Source organism: Orycteropus afer, unplaced genomic scaffold (genome assembly GCF_000298275.1).
Source record: "Orycteropus afer afer isolate SDZICR_OR568_19922 unplaced genomic scaffold, OryAfe1.0 scaffold00231, whole genome shotgun sequence".
NCBI lineage: Eukaryota > Metazoa > Chordata > Mammalia > Tubulidentata > Orycteropodidae > Orycteropus > Orycteropus afer.
In genome coordinates this window covers 3,488,952-3,512,370 of record NW_006921818.1, presented here as the reverse complement: position 1 = coordinate 3,512,370, position 23,419 = coordinate 3,488,952, and the positions used below count along the sequence as shown (strand labels likewise).

Below are 23,419 nucleotides of genomic sequence, written 5' to 3'. Positions count from 1 at the left end.
TGTTGTTGTTGTTTGCCATCGAGTCGGCCCCGACTCATAGCGACCCCTCCTTGGGTTTCCGAGGCAGTATCACTACGGAAGTAGGATTGCCCAACCTTCCTTCCGAGGTATAGCACTGGGCAAATCGGCTGCAAAGGACCTCTTTCAAGTGCTGAAGAGCAAAGGTGTCTCCTTGAGGACTAAGGTGCGCCTGACACAAGCCATGGTATTTTCAATCACCTCATATGCATGTGAGAGCTGGACAGTGAATTAAGGAAGACCGAAGAAGAGTTCATGCTTTTGAGCTGTGGTGTTGGTGAAGAATGGTAAAAGTACCGTGGATTGCTAAAAGAACAGGTCTGTCCTGGAGGAAGTGCAGCCAGAATGCTCCTTGCAGGAGAGAATGGCCAGACTTCATCTCACATACTGTGGTGATGCTGTCAGAAGGGACCATTCCCTGGAGAAGGATGTCATGCTTGGTAAGGTGGAGGGTCAACAAAAGAGAGGACTAGGCCCTCAACGAGGTGGATTGACCCAGTGGCGGCAGTGATGGGCTGAAGTGTAGCAAGAATCATGGAGCTGGCTCAGGACCGGTGGTGTTTTGTTCTGCTGTGCATAGGGTCACTATGAGTCAGAGATGACTCGATGGCACTTAACAACAACAACAATAAGCATCTATGTACAGATTGGAAATTTTATTAGAAGTTCAAGGAATAGGGACGGGGTAGGTGCCCCAAAGGAAAGGGGAGAGAGTGGGGTATGTACTATATCAGAAAAATGGGTGGAGGGAGGTCAAACAGAAGAACCTACCGGAGGTCTGCTGCATACCTGCTGTCTCATTCTCTGTCATTCTGAACCAAAGGGAAACACAGAAAAACTACACTCCTAAGTACATACTGCAAGACCTTTACCCCTAAAATAGTGCTTCACTTCTCACAGACTGCAGTGAGCCTTATCATACCCACAGGCCCTTTCCCCTCTCTCACCCCTTCCCACTTCAGAGCAATCAGTCATGGGTAAATATTAGCAGTAAATTTGGCCACCTCTTTTCCCCCTTGAAAGTAGATTCTGTCTTAAAAAACCAAGAGAGTTATTTTAACTCCATGCTGAATGACAAATTTAATGGCAGAGGACATGAAAGAAGGTATTAGAATTCTAAACTCTTGGTAGTCTTTCTGAAAGACCTTTGTTTTTTGGTGTGTGTATGTGTGTATGCATTCCTTAATATCTAGGCAGACCTCACCTTCTGTCAATGGTAGGAGCAAAATTTTAGTTGAAAAGAAAGATGATTCCCTTTAAGCCTGGTGAGGCCAAACTTAGTCCCCCACCTGTAGAGTTTTCCAGGGTCCCCAGGAACACACTTCATTTCATGGTTTTGGCTCATCCATAGATGACTGACATCCATAGATGGCAGATGATGACACTAAAGGGTAAGTAATGCCAGGTCATGAGGGAGACTTGACTGCCATGCTGATGACCTTGGACTGTCCTTAGGTAATGGTGAGGTGCAGAAGGCCTTACACAGAGGAGAAAAATCAGCCAGTTTGCTCTCTGGATCTATTGCTGTGGACTGGCACTGTGACCTTGATGAATCATGCTATTTAAGAAAATAATTTTAATTCATCTTCTTTGGATATTTGTTACTGTACTTTTATAACCTAAAGATCTATTGATCTACAAACTTTTGTGTAATATGATACAAATGTGCTCAGCATGGAAGGAGAAGTGCAAAAGAGAGGACTGTATTATCATTCAAATTCCCATTTGTGGTGGACTGCGAGCTGGTAGATTATAAACTAGGCAGAAGGCACAGAGTTGGAGGGGGTCAGCAGTGACAGGAAATGAACTTGATGAATGCATGATGAACTTAGAAGTCTGTGAACAGTCCAAAGGGAACAGGCTAAATGCTGAAGTCAAGGTGAAATATTTATTTTGTTTATTTAAGAATATTATCACTTACAGAATTAATGAGGTGATTCTTAAAAGTTTCAAGTTCATATAAACAATATAAATATGTATTTTAAATTGAAAGGCTATATACCTGGAAAGCTAAGTTGGCATTTTCATGCATTCCAAACACTTCTGGGTCATCTATTAGAGGCAGATTTTCAATGTAGTCCTTAAACTCTTGTAGGGTGTCAGCCAAGGGTGCAAAATAGATGCCTGTTATTAAAAAGACAGAAAGTAAACATGTCTCAAATAACCTGGCTTTGTACCTCTGGGTTTGGTACGTCTTTGCCTGGCTCTGATGGTGACTGCAAGCAGCTGCCTCACAAAGAAAAGGGGATTGTTTTTCCCAAGCCTCATTGCTTGCACTGCTGTGTCTAGTCTTGTCACCTTTACTTGAGACCCTGAGTATCTGATCAGAGTCCTAACTTTTTGAATGTCTCCTCCAGAACATTTCAAGCTTCTGAGAGACTAGGGCTGTGCTGCTGAAAGGCTTGTCCCATTAAGGGCTCCAAACAAATGCTGTGTTATGGACTACTTTCACATTTGTTTGTTAAACAGCAACAACTTTCCCTGTTTCCCCAAACCAAAAGCTACATTTGCAAAACACTGAAATCTAGGGTTACTCAATTTTCCTTAGAGATTACAGGATATACATTTGAGTCTTATCAGCTCTGAGGATCAGTATCTTTCAATTCAGTGGTCAGAGCTTTTATGTGCCCACTGTGCACTAATCAGATTGCTCCCTCCAAAGGACTGGAACTGTGAATCGACTTGCTGAGCTAACACCAACTCATAGATGGCCAGGCATGGCAATGGGGTGGCAGTGGGAGCTGGTGGTGAAAACTGGACATAGAGCCCCTGGATAGAAAACTGAGAGATGCTGTCAACAGTTTCTTGACAAAAGTCTTTTATATAATACTGAAAAGTCACTCACCTGATTCAGAATATTTATAATCAGCTTCTAATGTCTCAGGAGAAAAAAATTTTTTCAAGACAGTACGAAGGCATCTTTGATCCCAGGTGTCTGTAACTCTACCACCATATGTAATTTCACCTGAAAAAGAGTTTGCATTTGAAAATATTTTATTGTTTGTTTTATTGATAAGCATACCCAAATTTTAACAGGTTTATTTACATATATATTTGATACTGAAAATAGAAATACCACATCAGCATTTTCTTTGACTACCCTTCAAAAATAGAATACAAGTCAATTTTTAAAAAGCAGAAAAAAAGTATAGCATATGTAGTTTAAATATTTTGGGTTTTTCAAATACTATAGAGTAAAACCACATAATTCTACAGATTCCTTCCTTCTTCCTGTTCTTTTTCTTCAAAATCTGGATTTTGGGTGTTAGTCTATCATTGACTGCAGTATTCTAAAACATACATAGTTTCCATGAAACAGGGCTTCTTTAGGGGGCCAGTAGGAAAAATGAAACAAAACATTTGGAGCAAGGTATTCATACTCTATGTTGTTGTTGTTTGCCATCGAGTCGGCCCCGACTCATAGCGACCCCTCCTTGGGTTTCCGAGGCAGTATCACTACGGAAGTAGGATTGCCCAACCTTCCTTCCGAGGAGTGGCTGGTGAGTTTGAACCACCAGCCGTCTGGTTAGCAGGCAAGTGTCTTAGCCACTATGCTACCAGAGTACCTTATAAATTATTGAGCTAGGAAGGAAAGATCCAAGGTGAAAGAGACAATGTGCCTTATAGAAATTACGGGGAATTAAGAGTCACTGGTATCTACTTCTTTACCCAGAGTAGTTATATTCAGCATCCTCCATTATTGTCCCAAAATTATGCGTAGGAAAGAACCACACTGGAATGATAGCTATTACTGATATAATTCCATAGCAAAATTCCATATCCACTGCTGTAACACTGTAGTGTTCCTGGAAGAATGCCATCCATGATACTGACATTGTCAACTCTGAATCCCCCTTCTCATTTCCATTTCTTCCATTACTTGAGGAAGAAAAAAACATTTTTCATTCTCTTTCAAGTTGAGATGGTTAGTTGACAGAAAGTTATTTTGGCCTTGGAATCTTAATTTATTTCTTCCAAGACAACAATGTACTTTCTCTGTACCTCCTGTAGGGACAATTATCTCTCTTCCCCTGTTGGAGCACCCCTAGTCAGTCTTGTTGGATTACCCTCTCACTCAGGGAGAAAGGAGGGGAAGTGGGTGCCAGGGCTGATGGTCAAGTAGCTGAATCTGTGTACTAGCAGTTTTAAGAGGGAAGGAAGAGATGCTGCTGTGACTTCTTGGGAATATTCTTCAGCCATCCTTTGGCAAGTCTTGGAACACAAAGTTGGATTAAATTCCTGTAATGAGCCCATCAAAGCTGGGTTCAGCTTGTAGCTTTATTTTATTGGTTCCATGGGACTGGACAGTAATATAAAGCTCAAGCTTCTCCGATTTCATGATAGTGTCAAGAAAGGAGGATGGCCAGGAAAAGAGACTCCAACAGGTAGTGGTGAAAGAAAAGAATTTCCTTAAAGTATATTATTGTTTTTTAAAAAAGTTTTAATCTAAAACATCTACATTTTGAGAAGCAGCACAAAAATGTTTTTCTTACAAATCAAAACACTCTGTCTTTATCCATCCAGAATTAGTTTTATCCTTTTGCTTGGATCAAACCTGGTAAATAAGGAGTTCTACCATTTTGACTCAGGGTATATGATTCTCAGCTCACTTTCAGGAAGGAGTCTCTTGGGTGTGGTCTTCCCAGAAGAGGGGCCTTGGGAGCTATATACAGGATTGCCACCTAGCCTGGCCCCAGTATCAAAGTTCCTCACTGCAGATCCTAAGAACTGGCTTCCTGCTTCCTTTCTGATCCCCATGGGCTGACTTGACATGGCCCAGTGCAAACTAGATGGGACTGAGATTTGGCTCTGTCCTTATCTACTTTGAGATCAGATACCTCTCCAACACCATTCCTGAACTTACGCATTGCTGGAGCCCACATTGTGAAATTTTAAGACCCTTTCCCCCAACTCCTATATATAATATATGTAATATTTCTCTGTTTATTCTCCCCTCTCTAATTTCTCCCCTGGTGTTACTATAGCCCCTTGTTCAATCTCTCATTATTTTGTTTTTATTATAACTTTGTAAACTATTGTACCTCTCCCCAGTCTAAAAGACAATAACTGGTTACATGGTAGAGCCAAAATTTATTAACATGACACATAGTCCTTTCAGAATGTGGCCCCAGCTCACCTTTCAAAGTTTTTTTTTTTTTTTTTTGAAGATAAAGCTTCTCTCTATACACACCTCCCCTTCATACACACCTCTGTTCCAGCACTACTGAAATGCTATGTCTATAGTCACGCCACACCTCATGCTCTGCTGGGCTTTTGCATCTCACTGTTCTCTCTGCCCAGTGTGCTCTCTTGCCTCGTCTTTCCCAGTGAGCCCAACTCAGCACCCAACTCAACCAGCTCAACCTACTTGATATAGCTTTCCCAGACTTCTCCAGATCATGTTAGTTGACCCTTGTAAATCCCCATAGCATTATGCATACTCTTCTATTTTGGTGATTTTAATAACATATTATGATTTATTCATTCTCCTCCACTCCCCAGCCCATGAGTTTTGATGGACAGGAAATATGTCATCTGTGCATTTTCAGTATCTATTACTGTTGTGATAATCCATATTTTTTGAATTAACCCATCAATGGCTGCCTAAAATACCACCATTAGCAAGTATCACCACTTGAATAAAGCATTTCCTTTTTGATCCTATCCTATGAAGCATCAAAAGAAGATGGAAAGAATACACAGAGTCACTGTACCAAAAAGAATTGGTGGACATTCAGCCACTTCTGAAAGTAACATATGATCAAAAACTGACGGTACTGAAAGAAGTCCAAGCTGCACTGAAGGAATTGGTGGAAAATAAGGCTCCAGGAATTGATGGAATACCTACGGAGATGTTAAAACCAACAGATGCGACACAGGAAGTGCTCACTTATTTATGCCCAGAAATTTGGAAGATAGCTACCTGGCCAGATGACTGGAAGAGATCCATATTTATGCCCATTCCAAAGAAAGATGATCCAACAGAATGAAGAAATTATTGAATAATATCATTAATATCACATGCAAGTAAAATTTTGCTGAAAATAATTCAAAAACTGTTATAGTAGTTTTGGTTACCTAGAGCCACTCTGACAGGAAATATACCACAAATGGGATGGACTTAACAAACAGTAGTTTATTCTTCCAATTTGGAGGCTTTAAGTCCAAGTTCAAAGTGCAAGGCTCTAGGTGCTGGGTGAAAGCCCCTCAACCTTAGAGTCCAGCTCTGCCTCCTGCTCCCGGCCCACTGGAGCTAGAGATGTTTCTTCACTCAGACAGCTTCTGGCTGCTGAGGCTAAGAAGCCCCAAGGTTGACAAGTAAAAAGGCATAGTCCCAACATTACCAAACCACACAGCAGGCCATTAACTTAAGTCCATTGTATGTCCCAAGGTTGACAGAGCATCCAGGCTGCTGAGCAACAACATGGCTACATGTAGAGTCCAAGTGTGCCATAGGCTAGAGACCATTCTCAAAGCTTCTCTTTATATACAGGAAGCAGACCACATTCCAAAGGCAGTTACTCAGCTGCTTGTGATAGCTCCTACCATGGAGGTGATTGCCAGTCTCATCATGGGGAATAACTACCACCAGCTGCCCAGCCACTCAACCAGGCCCAGCCACGTTGATGCACAAATATAACTACCACAGTAGTACATAGGGAACTGCCAGAAATTCAAGCCAGACCCAGAAGAGGGAGTGGAACAAGGGATATCATTGTTGATGTCAGATAGATCTTGGCTGAAAGCAAAGATTACCAGAAAGATGTTCATTTATTTACTTGTTTTTCACCAACTATGCAAAGGAATTCAATGGTGTGGATAATATAAATTATGTATCACACTGCAAAGAATGGGAATTCCAGAACACTTAATTGTGCTCATGAGGAAACTGTACCTAGACTAAGAGGTAGTCATTCAAACAGAACAAAGGGATACTGCATAGTTTAAAATCAGGAAAGGTGTGTATCAGTGTTGTATACTTTCAGCATACTTACTCAATCTGCATGCTGAACAAATAACCTGACAAGCTGGACTATATGAAGAAGAATGTGGCATCAGAATTGGAGGAAGACTCATTAACAGCCTGCAGTATGCAGATGACATAACCTTGCTTGCTGAGAGTGAAGAAGACTTGAAGTACTGTGGTAGTTAAAGTTGTGTATCAACTTGGCTGGGCTGTTCTTTTTGAGTGGCTGAGAAGTTGGATATAGTTTTTCCCCTGATGAGATTGTAATCACCTCCATGATGTAATCTGCTGTGAGCAGCTAAGCAGCTGCCTTTGAGGTGTAGCCTGCTTCCAGTATATAAGGAGAAGCTTTGAGAACAGTCTCTAGCTTTTTGGCATGTTTGGATCCTGCATTTGACTGTCTTGTCAGAAGTCCCTGGACTTGAACCAGTGGCCTGTCATGTTGCCTGCCAATCTTGGATTGTTCCTGGACTTGATCCAGTGGTCTGCTGTGTTACCTGTTGATCTTGGGATTGTTCCATTCTACTTGCTGACCTTGAGTTCATTAGCCAGCAGCCAGGAGCTGCATGAGTTATGAGAAGCCTCCAGCTCCAGTAGGTCTGGAACAAGAGGCAGAGCTGAAGCCCAAGGTTGAGGACCCTTCACCCAGCCCCTAGTGCCAGCACTCTGAATTTAGACTTCTAGTCTCCTAAACTGTAAGAGAATAAATTCCTGTTTGTAAAAGTCATCTACTTATGATATCTCTGTTATAGCATCACTGGAGAACAAAGGCAAGCACTTACTGATGAAGATCAAAAACTGCAGTCTTCAGTACGGATTACCCTTCAACATAAAGAAAACAAAAATCCTCACAACTGGACCAATAAGCAACATCATGATAAATGGAGAAAAGATTGAAATTGTCATAGATTTCATTTTATTTGGATCCATAATCAACACCCATTAGAAGCAATAGTCAAGAAATCAGATGTAATATTGCACTGGACAAATCTGCTGCAAAGGACCTATCTGAAGTGTTACAGAGCAAAGATGTCACTTTGAAGACTCAGGGCACCTAACCCAAGCAATGGTATTTTCAATTGCCTCATATGCATGTGAAAGCTGGACAGTGAATACGGAAGACTGAAGAAGAGGTGATAACTTTGAATTGTGGTGTTGGTGAAGAATACTGAAAATATCATGGACTGCCTGAAGAACGAACAAATCTGTCCTGAAAGGAATGCTGCTGGAATGCTCCTTGGAAGTGAGAATGGACAGATTCATCTCACCTACTTTGGCCATCTTGTTAGAAGGGACCATTCCCTGGAGAAGGATATCATGCTTGGTAAAGTAGAGGGTCAGGGAAAAAGGGAGAGACCCTCAATGAAATGGATTGACACAGTGGCTGCAATGATGGGCTCAAGCATAGCAAGGATTGGGAGGATGACACAGGACTGGGCAGTGTTTTGTTCTGTTGTACATGGGGTCACTGTGATTTGGAGTCAACTTGATGGCACCTAACAATAACAACAACAACAACAACAACAATTTCTTTCAATGATGTTTTGCAGTTTCCAGTGTACAAGGATGTACTTCTTTTGTTAAATTTATTACTAAGTATTTTATTCTTTTTCATTCTATTATGAGTGATTTTTTTTCAAATTAATGTTTGGATTTCAAATGATATTTGTACATGGCTTTTGTGTCCTGTGACCTTGCTGACCTTGTGTATTAATACTAGTGGTTTTAAAGTGAATTTAGTAGGATTTTCTGCATACAAGATCATGTCATCTGCAAATAAAGACAAATTTACTTCTTCCTTTCTAATCGATATGCCTTTTATTTCTTTTCCTTGTCTAATCCCCCTGGCCAGAACCTCCAGTACAGTGTTTAATAGAAGCAATGAAAACAGATACATCCTCTTTTGCCCCTTCTTATCCTTTTAAAAACACAATTACTTCCACAGCAGTAGAGATTGAGGGCACCTGAAAGGCCAGGTATTCTAGGAGTGAAGGAAGGGGGAGAAAATTAAGGAATGGGAAAATTCAGGCTAAGTAGAGGGTGCCAGAGAAAATTTCTGCCTATATCATTATCTGCTTAATCAATCTTGGTCTCATTAGAATGGCTAGAGGCAGAAACATGGAATATCCCTTTCTGATTGGCCTCCCAGAATCCAGCCCTCTCCTCCTGATCCATCCTGGGGACTAGTCCTCATCCATCATTGCTGTTATTTCCCATCCTCTGCGCATACATGTTCCAAAGTTTCATCTGCCTTTGAAGGCTCTAGATCACCTGATACTCCTCTGTTTTTCCCCATTTCCTTACTCACCAATGAAAACCACCGATTTTCACCCATCAGTTCTCTCATCTGCCCTTTTCAGAGCTCTCTCATTCCCCTACTTCTCAGTGCAAATCTTCCTTCTTCATTATTTAGGACCACATGGTCAAATTTGGTCTAGCAAGATCCCCACATGGCCATAATTAATATTTGCCATGACTGTATTTCCCGAAAGATTTTTCCTTTTTCAAAGATATATAGCATTCAACAGGTTTCTACTAGTCAACTAATTTTTATATCCGTTTGCATTTAAGACTGCTGACTCTGGAGGCTAGACTGCATGGGTTCAAATCTTGGCTCCATCACTTGTAAACTTTAAATATGGTAATTCACAGGAAATGTTTACAACAGTGCCTAGTATGTAGCGAGAGCATATTTGCTATTATTATTTCCGAAAATATCTGCTTTCCTCCCCTATATTTCCAGTAGGAAATTTGTAATTACTGGTTTGATAGACCTATCAAAAGAGCATTTGTTCTTCAGGGCAAAATAGAATAACACATTTTCCCATCAAAATAAGAAAAAAACCAAACCTATGAGTTCTTTGACATAAAAATACTGTCACTATAATCATAGAGAGAGCTACCCTTTTATCCACTGATAAAACCTTTCAATCATGTCATGCTATGTTGATTACATGATGTTCTTATCAATATTGTCTTATCACAGTGTTGTCTTCACAAAAGGAATATCAGAAATCATGATTCTCACCATCAAACACTGGGAAAAGACACCATCTATCTATGGGCTAGGTGGGCATAAACCAACAAATTTTTGGTACACAGCTGGATACACTGGTCAAGTGGGCATACTGACCAGTGATGTAAATCAAGGCATCCCAGGGGATCTTTCCTTCTTGACAGTAAAGGTTGAGGTTTAGCAAAGCACATTCCCTGTCACTGTCATTAAATTCATAGCAGATATTCCAACCAAGAGCGCCAAACTTTTTTCTTTCCTGGAATAGAAAATAAAAATAATTTTAAATAAAATTTGATAAAATTCATTTTTGTGTAAATATTGGAAACTGAAAGTTTCCCTTTGCAGTAGTGCAGCTTCATGCTGCAAACTCTGTGAAAATCGTACAGTTCAGCTTTAGTTAGTTTTCACCATAAAGAAAAAACACTGGAGACGTTTCTTCCTCAAATACTGCTCCCTGCCCTATATTTCCAGCAGGAAATTTGTAATTACTGGAAATTTGATAGACCTATCAAAAGAGCATTTGTTCTTCAGGGAAAAATAGAATAACACATTTTCCCATCAAAATAGGAAAAAAACCAAACCTATGAGTTCTTTGACATAAAAATACTGCCACTATAATCATAGAGAGAGCTACCCTTTTATCCACTGTTAAAACCCTTCAATCATGTCATGCTATGTTGATTACATACTAACTTCTCCATTGTAGCATCTTTTTTTAAAAATTCACATAACCATAATCATCTCACAACATCCCACGGTGAAATATTTTACCCTCTTCTCTCCTTATCCCACCTTCAATTTCTTAATTCTGAACTGATGGACATATCAGAAGATTGGGCCCATACTGTTGCCTCTTGATCTCAAAATTTCCCCTAATCTTAAACCAAGTCCTCATCTCAGCTACTTTTATTAGTGAAACCAGGGCCCCTGATCCCATCCCCTTGGGCCTCGTCTAGGACTTTGTTCACTTAGTTATCTCATATCTTGTATCTTTATGTTTTTTCTCCTCTCACCATTTTTTTTTTTTCTGAAGGTGGCATGCATTTAAAAACCAGGCAGCCGGTCTAAATCAAATACAAGGCCACAGGATGGATACCAGAGAGAGCAGTGAGGTTTGAACACAGAGAAGGAGAAAGTTGAAGGTCATATTTCTGGAGGCTTGACACTCCATCACAGGTGGCAAGGAAGCTGTTAAGTGTGCTGAGCCCACTCAAACAGCAACAGGTAAGAGTGAAATTATTGCAAGAAAAATAACAAAGAATTAATGACTGACAAGATATGTGTGGAGAAGGAAGAATAATAGTACTGAAATTTTGATTGAAGGTGACTGACAGAATAAGACTACCATTTTCAAAAATGGTCTGGATGGGAAGCAGATGCTGGGAGTGAGGCAGAGGTGAGGACATCAATTTTGCACTTGTTGAATTTGGCCTACTGCATTCACCCAATTGATGGTGTTGTTCTGTAGAAAGAGATCAGCATAGACAGGGAAGCTGAAGCTGTGAGATAGTGAGGCAATGGGGTATAGAGATGGGTGATCGAGTTCAAACAATTTGGACTCAGATACAGAACAGGATCCTCAGAGTTTCCCAATATCATTCATAAACTTTCATTGAATTTTCACTTTCTTTTATTTTTTTTTCCAAAACAGAATACACTTTCTTTTTGCTATGATAAAGCAGAATTTAGTGTACCTGAATAATTGCATGAAAGAAGCAAATGCCAAATATTATTTGCCTCCATTTCCTTCCAAGTATATTTTCTTCAAAAAATGAAGGTGTCATTTCGGTAAATGCTCGTCTGATATTTGCACGTAAACCTTTTGGAGGCTCATTAGTTACCTGGATTTAGACAGAACACACATGGTAGAGAGTTTACAGATCTGCATTATTTCTGACTACTGGGTAATACACACAGACTGAAGCCATTGAGCAGATGTTCATGGGACATTCCTGGCATGTTTGAACTTGCTCTGTATCTCACTCAACTACAGAGTAGGGCCTGGCAGGGTCCTCAGACCTATAGTGGATGAACTATCTGCACAAAGACCTTAGACACGTTCATTTGGTGTCCATTTCTCTCAACATGGACTTGAAAACATGCTCAGGCCTTTTCCACTGAATTTTTTAGTCATTCCAACATTTGGCATTGTCCTACTCTTTGCCTTGATGACATGGGGCAGGGAGAGAAGAGGCACACCTTTGTTCCTGGGTGATCATTCATATGCAAAGGCTTCCTACGTATTGGAACCTTCTGCACTGAAATGTAGCAACCATATCACCTGTGCCTTCCTATTTCTCAACTGCTGACACAGTCCTTAACTCTGGGAGGGGTTCCATTCTCATTACATGGTACCCGTGACATTTTCTTGTGGAGTGCAAGAGGGAGAAGAGTTGAATGACTAACAGGACTAAGGCATATCAGGATGGGCAGTGGCTTGGGGAACTGTTTCCCTGCTTGTTATAAGATGAAGGGATGTTGACTTCCACCTCTCCCCTCTGGCTGCACAGACCCCAACATGGCTCTATGTGGGGCTTGAGCCCAGTGGACCCCCTTGATAAATACTCCGAGGTCAATCATCTGACGTTGCTCAAACCAGGCATACATTACCTTGACAGAATTTTGAAGAACTGTAACAGGAAATGTGTTACTAGGCATGGAACTTAAAAAAAGTCGAAAAGTGTCCTTGATAACAACAGCTGTTTTAAACAAAGACAAAACAAGAAAACAAGAAATTATTTCTATAAAAAAATAATTGTTATATGGTGGGGTAATGCTAGAAACTATTTAAGGACTTAGAAGGAAGGTTGGGCAATCCTACTTCCGTAGTGATACTGCCTCGGAAACCCAAGGAGGGGTCGCTATGAGTCGGGGCCGACTCGACGGCACATAACAACAACAACAACAAAGTTTAGCTAGTTTAAGTATGTGGTAAAATGTCCTAAAGTGGGAGTGGGAGTTTTTTCTGGAAACTTTTCACCTCAGAGGGCTTGGCAGCCTAGAAACTGGCACATTTGAGTGAAGAAATTAGGGGTATGTTAATTTCCAGTACTTGGCCAGGATGTTAAGAGATTTCTCTTTGAAATGGGGAAACTCTTCAATAAAAATGATAGTTATTGCTGGTACATTTATACTCCTTCGCCCCGCCCCATTAAATTTAAGGCATATTGCATGAAAATGGTCAGAAAGCCCCCAGGGCTTTTTCCCCTGCACCTACAAGCTGCGAAGGGAATGTGGTAGCAGGGATACAGCAAAATGTCTCACACAACAGAAACAAGGTAAGTAAGTAAATTTACTTTCTGAGCTGTAGGCAGAGAACCTAAAAAAGAACAAGTTCCACTATAGGTTCAAAAGCCCAAAGCAAAGTTGGAAAACATTGTTCCCATCACCAGAAGACAGAAGCATCATCCAAGAATGACCTTCTTAGTACTGGATTTGTGTGTGTGTATTTTATGGCATTAATTACATTCACTATATTATCTGTGATGGCGGACTATATGAAGAGGAACATGGAATCAAGATTGGAGGAAGACTCATTAACCACCTGTGATATGCAAATGACACAACCTTGCGTGGTCAAAGTAAAGATGACTTGAAGCACTTACTGATGAAGATCCAACACTACAGCCTTTAGTATGGATTACACCTCAACAAAAGGAAAACAAAAATTCTCACAACTAGACCAATAAGCAACATCATATTAAATGGAGAAGAGATTGAAGTTGTCAATGATTTCATCTTACTTGGATCCATAATCTACCCAAATGGAAGCAGCAGTTAAGAAATCAGATGCCATATTGCACAGGGAAAATCTGCCGCAAAAGACTCTTTAAAGTGTTAAAGAACATAGATGTCACTTTGAAGACTAAGGTGCTCCTGACCCAAGTCATGGTATTTTCAATAGCCTCATATGCATGTGAAAGCTGAACAGTGAATAAGGAAGACTGAAGACAAATTAATATCTTTGAATTGTAGCGTTGGTGAAGAACAGTGAAAATACCATGAACTACCAGAGGAGTGAACAAACCTGTCCTGGAAGAAGTGCAACTGGAATGCTCCTTAGGGGCATGAATGGCCAAACTTTGTCTCTCCTACTTTGGTCACATGGCCAGAAAGGACCAGTCCCTGAAGAAGGATATCATGCTTGGTAAAGTAGAAGGTCAATGAAAAAGGGGAATCCTCAATGAGATACATTGACACAGTAGCTGTGATTATGGGCTCCAGCATAGCAAGGATTGTGCAGATGGCATAGGACCAGGTAGTGTTTTGTTCTGTTGTACACAGGGTCACTATCAGTTGGAGCCAACTCAATGGCATTTAACAAAAGCTGCATATTTGGCAAGCATCACCACTATTCGTTTCCAAATTTTTCATCACCCTTAACAGAAACTCTGGACCCCTTAATCAGTAACTCCCACTTTTCCTCTCTCACTGGCCCTTGGTAACCACTATTAAACTGGTCTCTATGCAATTACCTATTGTAGATATTTCATAAGGAGCTCTGGTGGTACAATGCTTACACTACTAAAGGAAAGTTTGGAGGTATGAATCCACCAGTTAGCTGCTCCATGGGAGAAAGATGAGGCAGTCTGTTTGTATAAAGATCACAACTTAGGAAACTCTATGGGACAATTCTACACTGTCCTATAAGGTCATTAAGAGTCAATCATACGTACACACAGATATTTCATATAAGTAGGACCATGCAATATTTTTCCTTTTGTGTCTGTTTTATTTGACATGGTATTTTTAAGGCTTATCCATATTGTAACATGTAACATATCTTAGGATTTCATTTCTCTTCATGGCAGAATAATATTCAATTGTATGTATGTACCACATTTTGTTTATACATTCATCTGCCGATGGATATTTTTGTTGCTTCCACCTTTTGATTGCTGTAATACTACAATGAATACTGGTGTACAAGTATCTGTTTGTGACCCTGCTTTCAAGTCTTCTGGGTATGTATCTAGAAGTGAAATTGCTGAGTCTATGTTTTACTTTTTGAGGAACTGTCAAACTTTTCCACAATGGCTACACCATTTTACAATCCCACCAACAATAGATGAAGTTTCCGATTTCTCCACAACCTGTTTTCCATTAACTTGCTGTCCATTAGCATTGCTTTTTAAGTACATACGTACTTAAAGGGGATAAAAAGCCAGGAACCCGGACAGAAAAGCAGTCAGCCCCAGGGTTACATGTGAGGAGAGACAACTCAGGGACGCCTGAAGTAGCAAGCGGGAAGAGCAGGAGAAAGGGGATTAAAAGCCAGGAACCCAGATAGAGGAGCAGTCAGCCGAAGGGATTAGGTGAGGAGAGGCAACTCAGGCCCGCCCAGAGTAGCAGGCCGGAAGAGCAGAGAAAGGGGATAAAAAGCCAGGAACCCGGACGGAAGAGCAGTCAGCCCCAGGGTTACAGGTGAGGAGAGACAATGCAGGGATGCCCGAAGTAGCAAGTGGGAAGAGCAGGAGAAAGGGGATAAAAAGCCAGGAACCCGACAGAAGAGCAGTCAGCCCCAGGGTTACAGGTGAGGAGAGACAACTCAGGGATGCCCAAAGTAGCAAGTGGGAAGAGCAGGAGAAAGGGGATTAAAAGCCAGGAACCCAGAGAGAAGAGCAGTCAGCCGAAGGGATTAGGTGAGGAGAGGCAACTCAGGCCCGCCCAGAGTAGCAGGTCGGAAGAGCAGGAGAAAGGGGATAAAAAGCCAGGAACCCGACAGAAGAGCAGTCAGCCCCAGGGTTACAGGTGAGGAGAGACAACTCAGGGATGCCCGAAGTAGCAAGTGGGAAGAGCAGGAGAAAGGGGATTAAAAGCCAGGAAGCCAGACAGAGGTACAGTCAGCCACAGGGACCCAGTTGGGGGTGATACGAGAGGTCTCCAACAGCAAGAGAAACTTGTCTGTCGGTTTGTCCTACTGTGGTGACATGTAGACTTGAGTTTTGAGGCTGAGCCTCTGGTGTTTAAAACCCAGCAAGATGCACCTGGTGCACAGGTAACAGCCCAGCTTGTAGACTGAGACAGACTAGGAAGAAAGAAGAGGCCGTCCACCTCTCAAATAATTGGCCAGGGAAAACCTTATGAATAGCAAAGAAACACTGTTTGGAACATTACCGTGCACCTTTAGTAATAGTTCGTTTAGGCTAAAAGGCTCACAAAATAGGACTGGGAAAGAGCTGCAACATCTGAGTAAACCCAGCCTTACTCATATGGAAAAGAGAAAACTTTCAAGACCTTCATTTGCTGATGTGGCACCACTCAAATTGAAGAGAAACAGCCGCAGACATCCATTAATCATCGGAACATGGAATGTACGAAGTAAGAATCTAGGAAAATTGGAAGTTGTCAGAAAGGAAATGGAACACATAAAGATTGATATCCTCGGCACTAGTGAGCTGAAATGGACTGGTTTTGGCCATTTTGAATCAGACAACCATATGATCTACTATGTCGGGAATGACAGTTTGAAAAGGAATGGCGTGGCATTCATCATCACAAAGGATGTTTCAAGATCTGTCCTGAAATACAATGCTGTCAGTGATAGGATAATATCCATACGCCTACAAGGAAGACCTGTTAATATGACTGTTATTCAAATTTATGCTCCAACCACCAAAGCCACAGATGAGGAAATTGAAGAATTTTATCAGCTTCTACAGTCTGAAATTGACCAACCATGCAATCAGGATGTGTTAATTATCACTGGTGACTGGAATGCAAAAGTTGGAAACAAAGAAGAATCACCAGTAGTTGGAAAATTTGGCCTTGGTGACAGAAATAATGCTGGAACTCGTATGGTAGAATTTTGCAAGACCAACGACTTGTTCATTGCAAACACCTTTTTTCAACAACACCAAAGGCACCTACTAATGAAGGTTGAGATATGCAGACGATACAACTTTGCTTGCTGAAAGTGAGGATGACTTAAGGCACCTACTGATGAAGGTTGAAGAATACAGTCTGCAGTATGGATTACGTCTCAATAGAAAGAAAACAAAAATCCTCACAACTGGACCAATGAGCAGCATCACAATAAATGGAGAGAAGATTGGGGTTGTCAAAGAATTCACGTTGCTTGGTTCTACAATCGATGCCGACGGAAGCAGCAGTCAGGATATTACATGATGTGTAGCATTGGGAAAGTCAACTGCGAAGGACCTATATCAAGTGCTGAGGAGGAAGGATATCTCCTTGAGGACTAAGGTGCGCCTGACACAAGCCATGATATTTCCAATTGCCTGGTATGCATGTGAGAGCTGGACAATGAATAAGGAAGACCGAAGAAGAGTTGATGCTTTTGAGTTGTGGTGCTCGCGAAGAATGCTGGAAGTACCATGGATTGCTAAAAGAACTAACAGATCTGTCCTGGAGGAAGTGCAGCCAGAATGCTCCTTGGAAGCAAGTATGGCCAGACTTCATCTCACCTATTTTGGTCATGTTGTCAGAAGGGACCATTCCCTGGAGAAGGATGTCATGCTTGGTAGGGTGGAGGATCAACAAAAGAGGGGGAGGCCTTCAACGAGATGGATTGACACGGTGGCTGCAATGATGGGCTCAAGTATAGCAGGGATTGTGGGGCTGGCGCGGGATCGGGCAGTGTTTTGTTCTGCTGTGCATGGGGTTGCTATGAGTCGGAAACGACTCGACGGCACTTAACAACAACAACAACAACACGTATTTTGCTGTTCCTCAAACACACCAGGCTGGCTGCCACCCTACGGTCTTTGCACTAGCTGTTGCCTCTGTCTGGAAGGCTCTTCCCTCAGATTCCCTCACTCTCTTTAAAGCTTGCTCAAAAGTCACCTTCTCAAAGAGTTCCATCCAGATTACAACATTTAAAATTGCTCTCAGCCATTATTTCCCATTCCGTCTTGAGTTTTCTGATCCTCCTTACCTAACTCTCCTTTTAATCTTTTCAAAGCACCTACCACATTCTATCATACCATAGAAGTTATCCATTATCTCTCTCCTCTCCAAGAATGTAAGCTCCACGAGGGCAGGGTTCTTTGCTTTGTTCACTGACATGCCCTGTTCACATAGAGTGCTATAAGATACATAGTTTCTCAAATGCTTATTGAATGAATGAATGAATTACTACTTATCATAACTGAATTTATGCTTCTGGATTTGGTAGTATAAATTTGTGAACCACAATAAATAGCCATAATTAAAAGTTAGTTTTAGTAAAATTCTTGAGTAACACTAAAGTTGCTTGTATGGGACACAAACAAAAAAACCTACTAGTCATAGAAGTCAAATAGCAATAAAAGTCTTAGGACTAATGATTTCATTAACCAAAAAAATCTAAGTATGAAAAAGGTCAGGTTTGGAAAGTATTTTTTTTTTTTCATACTTTTTGTCCTATAATTTCAAAAGTATCAAGAGTCTTAACTTTCCTGTGAACTTTCACCCAAATCACAATAATTTTTTTTTTTCTAAACAAACAAAAAGAATCTTAACTTTCATGGACATCATAGGATTTTAGAGTTAGAAGGGAATCTTAGAAATTATCGTAGTATGGGATGGTTAGTGACAATATTATCCATTCACTGGAGAAACTGAGACCCAGAGAGAAGTGATGGACACAGTCAGGAAGTGGTAGAGGTGGAATGCAACAAAGATCTTAGAACTTCAAGTCTTGAGTTATTTTTTCTTGCTTTCCCTTTCTTATTTTATCACCTAAATGTATTTTATATTATATTGGTTCAAGTTAAACAACAGAACTCAGGTTGTTAAATTATAAACAACTGTAGCAAAGGCTAGAAGAGAACTTTTCTATCCACTTTAGCTTTAGTGAGCTGTAAGCAATTAAAACCCACAAAATGAACTTCAGCTGGCTTTCTTAGCCAGTCAAGTCTACTTGAAGAACTGGCATGTGCTTGCCCTGGTTATCTTGAAGCTGAATGACAGTGTATATCTTGGAGGCTCATATAGTACTGCTGTAGCAAACTGATTTTTAGAGGTCTTCCCTAGTTTTTTTTTTTTTCTTTCCCCTCTTAATTATAATCCTAATCATCAGAGAACCCTGAATAGAAGCAAGAAACAACCAGTTAGTGGCTGCCGTTGAGGTGATTCTAACTCATGGTGAGTTCATGTGTGTCAGAGTAGAACTGTGCTTCACAGGGTTTTCAGTGGTTGATTTTTTATAAGTAGATCACCAGGGCTTTCTGCTGAGGGGCAGGCTGGTCACTCTATTAAAGGAATAGCACTCTTTCTTAACTGTTGTTGTTCTTAGGTGCTGTCAAGGTGACTATCAACTCACAGAGACCCTATGTGAACTGCCCCATAGGGTTTCCTAGGCTGTGATCTTTTTGGGAGCAGATTGACAGGTCTTCCCATGGAGCTGCTGGGTGGGTTGGAATGGCCAACCTTTTAGTTAGCAGCTGAGCATTTAACTGTTGCACTACCAGGGCTCCTTCTCTACCTTAAGAGGTAGCAGTAAGTCACTTGTAAGACTGTCTGCATATTTCTTACCTTCCCATAAAGGTTTCTGTGGTCAGAGAACAAAAAGTGACCCAAGTGCAAGGGCCCTGGATATCCTAGACAATGGTTCTTCCTGATAGCCTCTTGCGGTATGGTGGAGTGGGTCCTATGTAGTTTGTTATCAATAATGCAGTTCCCAAGGTTTTGGTTATTTTTATAGTAACATTTTTAGATGAATAGATTCTAACTTCACTCGGTCTTGCCAGCCATTATACTTTCTTAAGTGGGAAAGAAAGTGGCATTATTACAGCTAGGGCCAGCCACTGTAAATAATGCTGGGCACCCCCAGGGGTGTGTGTGTGGCTAGGAGGCACCTGTGAAAGTTGTGTGGGTTACAAGAGTAAAAAGTGGTAAAACACTGCTCTAGGGAATTTTCCGTAACATACACTCTGTGCCTTAATGTCTCTTATTCTATAGCAAAAGACTGAATTTCCTTTCTTTGTCCTAAGTCCATTTTTCTATTTCTTTTTATCAAGTAATTATGCCTATAGGTAATATATTTTGAATTCAAATGGACTCCCATAGAAGGCACCATGAAACAGAAATGATACTGTGGATCATATCCTCAACTTGGAGTCTGAGAACTTTTATTTGAACCTTGGTTGTGTAACTTAATTAAATCTCTCTAGACCTCAAGTTTTTCCTCTTTAATGTGGGGAAACACAACGTCTACAACAAAGAATTTTTACAAGGGATTCACTAACAAAATACTACATAAAATGGCAAAGGCTAGGTGTTCAACATACTTGGATCTGTGAAGGTTTTAATCAGTTCCTCCATTGCCAACATCCAAGAAACGGCAAGATGGCAGTTTTGCAAAAATACCCAGTTTCCTGTTTTCATCGCATCCTTAATCATTCTCTCAGCAATGGGTCCTTGTCCTTGCCCCAGTGAGATTGACTGCACCCTGAATTAACAACAAAATACTGTTTTATGCTATTTGTAAGTAATGTGAATCTTATAAAATATAAATATAGCAGACTCTTATCTAAAATATGCATACATTTCTAATGTTCATTCTGATAGCTTATATTCTCATGCATATAAAGAATTATATAATTAGAATACTGCTCATATTCTAATGAAAATATTTTTTTCTCGTTTTCTTGTTCTTTAAAAAACATTTTTATTACAACACACATACTGGAAAGTGCAAAAAAACAAATATACAGTTCTATGGGTTGAACATCAGCAGTTGAGAAGGGAATTTTGTTGATATCCCAGAGGTACTTCCCATATGCCCTCCCCAACCCAATTACTTCCTCTTCCTCTTTCCAAAAGGTAACCATTATCTTGACTTCAACACTATAGATTAGTTTTGAAACCTTTTTAAAAATTGAAGCCCAACATATGCACAGAAGAAGTGCACAAATCACTAGTATACAGTGTAATGAATTCTCCCAAAGTGAATGCTCACACGTACCACCCCACTGGTCAAGATGGGGCAATCTACTTCTGTAGTGATACTGCCTCAGAAACCCAAGGAGGGATCGCTATTGAGTTGGGTCTGACTCAATGGCACATAACAACAACAACAATAATAGCACCCTACAAATCATTATCCCTCCTTATCCCTTAACACAACAACTATTTTTAATTATAACACCATAAGTTGCTATTGTTTGTTTGTATATTTTATATAAATGGAATTGTATATATATTTTTGTATTTGGCCTATTTGAAGCAACATTACGTTTTTGAGATTCATTAATGTTACTGCATGACATTTAGCTGAGTCATTCTCATTGCTGTACAATACTTCACTGCTGATTATACCACAATTTATTCATCCATTCTGCTTTTGATGGACATTTGAGGTGTCAAAGAGAGAAATTAATAGCAAATATCTTGCTTTGATTTTGGGGTTTTCTTACTCACGAAACCAAACAATTGACTTTGAAGAAATCCCTGACCAAAATTATCCACTTCTGACCCAAAGTTACAAATCCTTTCTTTCCTATTCAAAGCCAGGTTTACTAAATTTGAATTTTAAAAGATATGGCTGTGTGGAGGGACAGAGACCATCTCGTGAACTGAAATCCATTGATCCCAGTAAAAGGGGGCAGGGAGGGTTTCAATCAATCATGTTAAATTAGCCAGTGATTGATCTGTATTTCTCTCTTCCCTTCTCTTTATAAGCCTCATTGTACTTAGCTTTTTGAGCCATTTGCTTTTTTTGGAATCAAAATGGCTTTTCCTACATGCATATAGAATAACTGCCCCAAATAAACCTTATATTCAGATTCATTGAGTTTTGATCATTTTTAACAGGGTGTTTAGTTATTACATACAATGTTGCAATAAACATTCATATATCTATATCTATGGGAGCTCTGGTAGCATAGTGGCTAAGACACTTGCCTGCTAACCAGACGGCTGGCGGTTCAAACCCAGCAGCCACTCCTCGGAAGGAAGGTTGGGCAATCCTACTTCCGTAGTGATACTGCCTTGGAAACCCAAGGAGGGGTCACTATGAGTTGGGGCTGACTCGACGGCACATAACAACAACAACAGCATATCTATATCTATATCTATATCTATATCTCTATCTATATCTATCTATCTATCTATATATATGTCTTTTGGTATGCATATGCAATTCATTTTGTTGAGTACATTCCTAGGAGTGAAAAAGCTAGGTGACAGTCAACTTTTGAAGATAATATCAAAGTGTTTTCTAAATTGATGGTACCATTCCAACTTCCATTAGCAGATGAGAGTTCCTTTTTCTCCATCTCCTTGCTAATACTTAGTGGATGCATAGTGGAATCGCACTGAGATTTTAAATTGTTTTCTCTGGTTATTCATGATGAGGAATTTTGTCATTGTTATTGTTAGGTGCTGTCGAGTCGGTTCCAACATGTAGTGACACTGTGTACAACAGGATGAGGCACTGCCTATTCTTGCACCATCCTCCTAATTGTTACCATGCTGAAGCCGATCGTTGCAGCCGCTGTGTCTATCCATTCTCATCGAGGGTCTTCCTCTTTTGCACTGGTCTCTCCTGATGACATATCCAAAATATGTAAGATGAAGTCTCACCATCCTTGCTTCCAATGAGTGTCTTTACATAGGCTTATTTATTGGCCATTTGGCTGTTCCCTTTTGTGTTATTTATTCTCCCCTTTTTTTTTTTTTTAACTATTGGGTTGTCTGTTCCATTGATTTCTAAGTTCTTTATGTTGGACATAAGTCCTTTGTTAGCAATATTTACTACAACTGTTGTCTTTGTTTTTAAGTTTTATTGTGATTTAGGTGAAAGTTTACAGAGCAAATTCATTTTCCATACAGCAGTTCACATATTCTTTGTCTCATGACATTGACTGCAATTTGCTACAATGCAACAGCTCCCCTCCCACTTCCTCCCCATAGACACCTCTTCCCTGTGTCCTTCCCTCCCATGCACTCCTGTCCCCTGAGCTGTGTCCCTGTGCATACACAGCCCGTCTATTCTCCCATGATTGATCTCTCCAAAGAGTGTATTTACCTAGTGTAAATGTTCAGCTCATATGCCTGTCTTTTGTCTGGCTGGAAGCCACAGGAGTGGGTTCAATTCCAGACCTGAAGAGCAGCAAGGGGATATAGTCTCAGTGGTTCCACCAGGCTTTATCAGACCAGCAAACCTGGTTCCTCCCCCCCCCTTTTTTTTTAAAATGATTTTGAGTTTTGCTCCACATTATTCTCCCACTCTATCCAGGATCTCCTACATAGATCCCCCTCTGAGTGGTTGACAGTGGTAAGTGGGAACCATCTAGTTCTTCTGGTCTCATGGTCTTAAAAGCTGAGGATCACATGGTGTACCAGTCCCTTGGACTAATTGTTTCCATGCATCTTTGGCCTTCTTACATGCATCTTTGGCTTTCTTATTATTTTTTTTTTTTTGCTCTGGATGAGGAAAGACCCATTGTTGCAAATGTATGGCTGATTGCAAG

At 40.5% G+C, this 23,419-nt stretch overlaps 1 protein-coding gene across 1 annotated transcript in view; it reads right to left on the bottom strand.

The window, feature by feature from the left end:
- DNAH6 (dynein axonemal heavy chain 6) overlaps positions 1 to 23,419 on the bottom strand; it is a 447,135-nt gene that overhangs the window by 43,235 nt on the left and 380,481 nt on the right. Inside the window, exons 63-68 of the mRNA XM_007948902.2 lie at positions 20,234 to 20,394; positions 12,612 to 12,700; positions 11,696 to 11,842; positions 10,119 to 10,257; positions 2,864 to 2,983; positions 2,021 to 2,142 (exon numbers count right to left, since the gene is read on the bottom strand). Of these exons, the coding sequence (XP_007947093.1) occupies positions 2,021 to 2,142; positions 2,864 to 2,983; positions 10,119 to 10,257; positions 11,696 to 11,842; positions 12,612 to 12,700; positions 20,234 to 20,394 (778 nt within the window). The remainder of the gene's footprint in view (positions 1 to 2,020; positions 2,143 to 2,863; positions 2,984 to 10,118; positions 10,258 to 11,695; positions 11,843 to 12,611; positions 12,701 to 20,233; positions 20,395 to 23,419) is intronic.